Consider the following 7,342-nt stretch of genomic DNA (forward strand, 5'->3'; position numbering starts at 1 on the left):
AGAGAAAGTAGTGGGGGAGGCGAGGGGAGGCGAGGGGAGGCGAGGGGAGGCGAGGGGAGGCGAGGGGAGGCGAGGGGAGGCGAGGGGAGGCGAGGGGAGGCGAGGGGAGGCGAGAGAGAGGACAGACTGATAAAAAGTCTGTGTTAGGAGCAGACTCCTAACACAGGGCCTCTCCTTCACCTTGAGAAGAGAAACATTTATTCTCTAAAGCAATTTCACCAGAGGGACTCTGCGGATTCACAATCACGAGTAGCAAAAGAAAGCAAAGGTGAGGCAAAAAACAGGTGAGATTAGGAACCTGTATAATTAATGAATACACCGTAATTGCCCCTTCTTCCCCCCTTCTTTCCTGCCTCAGAACATACTTATGGCCAATTATCAGGCAAGAGACTAAGGCTGCTTCTCTGGAAAAGCAGAAGTTCCCCAGAAAAAAACAACTGCAGATATTAACATTCTGGGGATCACTAGAAAAAAGCTGGCTCATTACTACCCATCCTCAGTATCCTTCAGGGCTATTTCAAATGCCCCATCTTCCCTAAAGCATTCCTCAAGTCTGACTGTGATCGTCAATTATGCACCGGCCCAGAATCTCTCTTGCCCTCATTTGTACCGAAGACACTCTTGTCCTGCCCCATTTTATCTACAGAACAATTAGCTGCTTCAGGGCAGGAACTCTGGCCCAGTCATCACCCTCTCCTCGCCCCCCATTCTCACCCTACCCCACACCATGGGTATTAAGAAGTGATCAGAAGTATCAATTCAATGAATTTTTGTATCTGCTCAAAAATTAGAAGGTTGAGTCCAGAAAATACAGTAACGTACTTTGTTCCAGCTATCTTATTAGTCATTCTTTCTGTACAAGTTTTTGCCTACCTCTCATAATTTCTTCTTAGTTGGTAGACCCATTTATAAGAGTTTTAAAACATTTCAAAGGTAATTCATTAAATGAGTACTAAGTACAATATATTTAAAATTAACCAGTTATTTTAATACTGAACCCCTAATTTTAATGTTAAACAAGCTTTACAATTTTAGATCTGTAAAAGTAACTAAGTATTTAGAATTATAAGCATATTTCCAACTCTTGAGGTGGGGAGAGGTAGTAATCAAGCCCAAAACAGTGCAGTGTTAGTTTACTATTAGCTGCTGTAACGATTACCACAAATTCAGTGGTTTAAAACAACACAAATTTATTCTCTTCACAGTTTTGTTATTCAGAAGTCCTACATGGGCGTCACTGAGCTACACTCAAGGTTAGCAAAATTAGGTGCCTTTCTGGAGGCTCCAAGAGAGAATCTGCTTTCTTGCCTTTCCAGGTTCTGGTGACCATCTCCATTTCTCTGCTCATGACCTCCTTCCTCTATCTTCTTAGCCACCAATGGCAGGTGAAGCCCTTCTCGGCACATCATTCTGACGTCCTCTTCTGCCTCTCCTTCTTTTAAGGACCCTTGTGGTCATACGTCTCCACCTGGCTCACCCAGGCTACTTTAAGGCCAGTTAATCAGTGACACTAATTCCACCTGAAGCTTAATTCCCCTTTGCCTTGTAACTTATTCACAGGTTTTGAGAATTAGGAGTTGGACATCTTTGGGAACCATTATTCTGCCTACTAAATTCTTTTATGGTCTCAGTGTGAAGAAACTGTATCTCTTTATGAAGCCTAACAAAACTTTTTTGAATAGTGTCATAAAAGCCCAAAACTCAGGGGTCTATGGTCCTGAGAGTCAAGTCCCTTCCACCCAGGCTGCATTCACAGCACTCTCTCAGGTCCACACACTGCCCAGGACATGGCTGCCCTACAGGCACACACCTAACCTGCCAAGAGAAATCTCATTCACTTGGAATAAACTCCTGGTTCCTGGGACTTTTTACATGGTTACTGCCCTGTGACTGTCCCTAAAACAGACTAAGGAGTCTTCCTCCCTAAGAAAAAAAATACATTGTGTTCCGCCCCGGCCGCTCTGGCCCGCGGGGCGGTGAATCCTTGTGGGTTCGTGATCCTGAGGGAGGGAGAGAAAGGACAGGAAGGGGGAGCACAGAGAGTAAGGACACAACACACGGTTTCTGATCAAGCCCCCTTCCTTTATTAAGAAAATAATACTCTTATATAGGTGGGAAACCGACCCAGGTTGGTTGCCAGGCAACAGAGTCAAATGAATATTAGAGAAAGGGGAAAACGAAACTGAAACTCCAGACACAGCATCAAAAGAGGTGCCCAGACTTGCCTCTGCAATGCTGGGGAGGGGAAGCTAGCGCTGCATAATCCAAAATGTGGTTTGATCTTTTGTTCATTTTGGCTTTTTTCGTCTGGCTCAGTAGGACTGTCTCTGAATCCTGGACCAGGAAATGCACTCTCCTAGCCTCCAGATGTAAATCTTGTTTTTGGGTCGCTCCCTGGAGAGCGATATCTCCTTGCCTGAGGCGGCCAAAACTCGGCGACCCCCAACAGTATCATATTCTGGACAATGCACTGAAAAACAAAGTTTATCCATCATCTGCCCCCACTACAGGCAAGCTTTCATTCCCCAAGACTTTCTTCTCACATAGTTGATCTTGGCTCTTCCCTCCAGGGAAGCTCAACCTATTGGAGTTATTAAATACCTGACTGAAGACATAAACCAATCTTCCATTGATTCGGCCCCGTCCAGTGACCACACTGTCTCCAGGAAACTGAAAAAAACAGAAAAATAGAAGTTAAAAAACCCAAATACATCTTTTAATGAATTTGGCAATTCTTCCCCAGTGAAAGACCAAAAAAATAAAACAATGACTCCCCCTAAATTTCTTAAAATTCACTATGAATCAGGAACATGAAAGTATTTCCCCTTCCTCTTCTCAGCTCTGCGATAGCAAGCAGTAGGCTACTAGTTCATCAAGAGAAGTGAAGGGCACTATAGTTAGGCCTCATCTTCCTTCTTAAAAGCAAAATAATCAAGATTCCCCCTAGGGCCACTGCTACCAAATGCCACAGGAAGGAGAAGGGCATATGACACATGGCAACTCTAGAAAGCCATACACCCCACCTCCTAGCCTTATGGCAAACCCATCACTTTGCTTGGAATCCTGGAATACTGTGTGACCAATAATGACTCAAAAAGAGCCAGGTGATGTGATGCCAAGTTCACAAATCTTTGGTCAATAACAGCATATACGCAGACCTGAGGAAAACTGATCAAAAGTGAGTCCACAGAACCCTACATACTCATGGGGAACATCCAATTAAAAAAAGAAGTGTTGGTGACTTTGACCTTAAAAACTCCATAAATTCAAAAGTGTCAGAAGAGGCAAGTGGTCCTGCTTTAGGGCTCTCTGGTGCTTAGATGGACCAGAACACAACCAAGACATTGTCACCTTTCCTTCTAAGTCTGTCACTCCATACCTGTGGGAACTGTGAACCCACAACCAGACACCTGGAAACTGGGCCAGAGTCACTGCACAAGGTATGGCTGTCCACTCCCATTCCTTCACCTGCAAAGGTAACTGGGAGAACCTGGAGGCCCAATAATACTTTTCAGAGGCACTTTTTCAGTTTTAGGCCCCAAACTTGAAAGCTCTTAAATGTACCTTGAGTTCCAGAAGGCCTCCAATTATTAGGCTAATGAGTAGGCCAGCAGAGCCATGGCTGGACAGTGCAACTTAGAGGCTCACACCACCATTGTGAAAAGATACCTTATTCTTGTCAGCAGCCATTCCAAAATCTGCACATCTGTGTTCCACAAACATGTCGCTCTCAACAAAACTGCCAGGGTCCAGCAACAAGCTGATCCGCTCTCTGGCAGTCAGCTTTCCCTAAAATACAATAAAAACCATTCAGTGATGTCATCATAGACAAAGTCAGTAAGCAAAGGAGCACTCATGAGTGGGCCAGGGAGACAGGTTTTGTTGCTTCACCTCAGGTGAAAGCCTCTATTCCATCAACCCAACCAAAACACAGGTGTTATCAGTAGATTTCAACCAATAAGAAAACCAGGGCAAACTGGGTGTTTGTGGCAAATAAGGAAGTAGGAAGAGGAAAAGATGGAGAGAAGTGGGGGTAAGGAGAGCCTGACCCTGAAACAAGATAACTAGTTCCATAAACATTTACTGGAGACCTAAGGAGCAATAAAAAGACGAATAGAAAAGTAGGAGGTAGAAAACATAAAGCAGGCTGAGTGAAAGGCCTGAGGCTATACCCCCAGATTCACAAGCTTCTTCTAAGGAACCCCACACAAACTCACCTCATTAGTGTCCAACCCCAAGGACACTTTCAGGACTACTTCCTGGCTCTTGTCCTGCCTCTTCCATGGCTTCTCCTACTATCCTGCATCTGGGCTCAGCTTAGAAACCCCACACCTGACAAGTGATACTATTTTATGGTGGCAACCCCACAGCAGGTAGTGCCTGAGGTGAAAAGGAGCGAGACAGAGTGGTAAAGAGCTCACTTGAGAGGAGCGAAAAAATGCTTCTTGGAGGGGGTGAGGTTGGAGCCTTCAACTTATCAAGAGCCTCTGTGGTTTGGACTCTCAAGCCCTTAGACCAAGCCAAACACCCAGGCCCACTATCCTCTGCCCTCCCTCTGCCCCGGGGAAAATCCTCCTCAAGCTGGCTCTTATTTTCCCCCACAAGAAAGTATCTAAAACCAGTGAGGTCATTTTTAAAACAGACAACTGGGGTGCTTGGGTGGCTCAGTCGAGTGGGCATCCGACTTCGGCTCAGGTCATGATCTGACAGCTCAGAGCCTGGAGGCTGCTTTGGATTCTGTGTCTCCCTCTCTCTCTGCCCCCCCCCCCCCCGCTTGCGCTGCCTCTCTCTCAAAAATAATAAACACTTAAAAAAACAGAAAGACAATCATATACACTGTTGTGTAAGCTTTCCAGAAAGCAATTTGGCAACATATATTAGAGTGTTCAAAATATTACTGTCTTTTGACCCAGTAATTCCATTTCTGGAAATCTACCCTATAGAAGTGGCCCAAAAATGGTCTAAAAGAGGGTAGAGTGCGGGATTTAAATCAAGTCAGCCTCCTAAGTCAGCTCCAGCAAAAGAAAAATAGCTTCTGGAGCCTGCATCAAAACCCAGTAGGGTCCACCTAGGGAAGTGGGGGGAGGGGGGGTAATGTTCCAGGGAAGAATTCAGCAAAGGGCCCCTAAAGAAAGAGTGCACAGGAGCACTGACAGGCCTTTCCAAAGTATGGTGTAAAGATTCCTTCAACCCAGTGAGAGCCACCCCAGGGGGATGGAGGGAAAGCACTTCTGGCACCAAGAGTTAAGAATTACTACTATCTTCTGTTTCAAATAAACTGACTCCTCGAGATTAAGTAACTTGTCAAAAAGCAATGGTCACCTCATTCTCTTGTCAAATGGGAATTTATATCTAAATCAACACCTAGACTTCAATCAAGAACTAGTTCCAATCTCCTCACTGAAGACCCCCAGCCTTCCACCCCAGTCATCACCCCCACGCTTGACATGTGTTTCAGTGCCCTTTACCTCTAAGAATTTTACTTCTGCACCTTCCACGTTATTTAACACACCTAGCACAGAGGTCCAGCTTCAAACACGTCAGTGACGCACTGCATGAGCCTACTTTCAAGTGCCTGGTCACCCATCAGGGCCTCAGTTTCTCCTGCTGGTAAATGGCCACCCAGCTTACCTGTGAAGGCCAGCTGCAAGTCTCCCCTCAAAAACCTCCCTGCCTCCACACGCATCGTGTCTTTCCAACCCAGCATGTCGATGCATGCTGAAACCCTAAAGGCGTTCAGCCAGCACTGAGGAGGCAGAAGTTTCCACAAGACTCCAGAGCTCAACCCACCCCAGATTAATGTGAGAGTTTGCCCAAGTTACTCCCCCTACCATATGTTTCTATTTTCCTGCTTCCATAATAGAGCAAGAACCTACTACCATTCTTTCACGGAGCATGAGAAGAATAAAAATTAATTGCCTATCATCGCTTCTGTAGCTCTACCAATAAGATTGTGAGAGGGGAAATACTATTTTCTTCTTTCAGTAAACTCCTAGTCATTAATTAGCTGGTCCAAAAGTTTACAGATGTTAAGTGCTTAACTGTCGGGGGCCCAGCAGCTCCGTCTAAAAATCCAAAAGTAAAGCACATTGCAACGAAGCTTATTCTCAAGCTTATTCTTGTTTTACCTGTCATTTGGTGAAAGGCAACAGGTTCTCAAGGTGAACCTTCTCGTCCCCGCCCCTCCCCAGCATCGCGCGGATTGGCTGAAAGGACTGGGGCCGCGAGCTGAGAACTCGGTGATAGGTTGCGAACGCCGTGGGGGTGGTCGGGTGCCCCTAGGACTCACTCTCTTATGCTGCGCGGTGATGCGGTGCTGGCCTCCTCCCAGCAGCGCGGCGCTCCGCTTGTTCTCGATGCGCTCGTTAACCGAGACGGGCTGGCTACACAGGCTGCGGGCTGCGCCGCGGAAACCGCCCATCACAATGCTGAGTCTTGCTCCAGCCTCCACCGCGCGCATTGCCGCCGCCATCTTTGCTCTGCGGCGAGCTTCTTACCGGTGCGCCAGAGTACGCTTGTGCGTCAAGCGTGGGCATCGGGTTCTGCGCCTGCGCAGCACGGGTTGGCTGTAGGGAGCCTGTGGGTTGGACTTCTCAGAGCGCTTAGGAGAAAGGCCCGAGAGTTCGAAACCCCGTATCTCGCTAGGGAATCACCCTGAGAAGGGTAGTATTGTCCTCGGATCTTGTGCCTTCTTTGCTACACTGAAGCTGGACTTAATCCTTGCTCTTTTCTGGCTACCTAGACCTCGAGTTTGGTCGTCCCACCACCTCCAGAAAATGAGTAGATAATAGGAGCTAACCAATATGTATTAAACACGGCCAAGTGTGGCTTAAAGCATTCGCTTAAGTTATCTTATTATTCTGATTTCACAGATGAGGCAAATGAAGCACAGAGAGGTAGAGTGATTTGATCAAGACCCAAGACTAACAGGATTCACATACACAGACCTATGTGCCGTGTATGAAGCACAGATCACTTAACCTCTACTGGGTAGTTCTCAAAATGTGGGCCCAACAGTTTCAGCATCAACTGGGAACAAGTCTGGGAAATGCAGAGGTTCAAATTCTCATGCTCCATGCAGACCAACTGAATTAAATTCTGAGGATGCAGCAGCAATCTGTTTCACCAAATGACCTCTAGGTGATTTTGATGCTTGCTAGGTTTTTGAGAACTACTGTTCCAGAAATTTAGAACTGAACTTTTAGGAGTTTGTCCATCTGTTTCCCCAGCTAACAAACACCTCTTTAAAGCAAATTACAAGGTGTATATTTTGCATTCTTAGCTACAGAAAACTAAAATGGATCATTAACCCCTCCAAGCTACAGCTCACAGCTAGAGCCTT

The 7,342-nt window shown here is 46.2% G+C and overlaps 1 protein-coding gene across 3 annotated transcripts in view; it reads right to left on the reverse strand.

Moving 5' to 3' along the window:
• PCCB (propionyl-CoA carboxylase subunit beta) overlaps positions 1–6,519 on the reverse strand; it is a 102,317-nt gene extending 95,798 nt beyond the window's left edge. The window contains exons 1-3 of one of the 3 annotated variants that reach the window (XM_029940226.1): positions 6,290–6,519; positions 3,670–3,789; positions 2,602–2,670 (exon numbers count right to left, since the gene is read on the reverse strand). In XM_029940226.1, the coding sequence (XP_029796086.1) occupies positions 2,602–2,670; positions 3,670–3,789; positions 6,290–6,472 (372 nt within the window). In that variant the 5' untranslated portion in view covers positions 6,473–6,519. The remainder of the gene's footprint in view (positions 1–2,601; positions 2,671–3,669; positions 3,790–6,289) is intronic. The other 2 variants (XM_029940228.1, XM_029940225.1) reach the window with 2 other exon arrangements.
• Positions 6,520–7,342: the final 823 nt, after the last annotated feature.

Source organism: Suricata suricatta, chromosome 5 (assembly GCF_006229205.1).
Source record: "Suricata suricatta isolate VVHF042 chromosome 5, meerkat_22Aug2017_6uvM2_HiC, whole genome shotgun sequence".
In the NCBI taxonomy this organism is placed as follows: Eukaryota; Metazoa; Chordata; class Mammalia; order Carnivora; family Herpestidae; genus Suricata; species Suricata suricatta.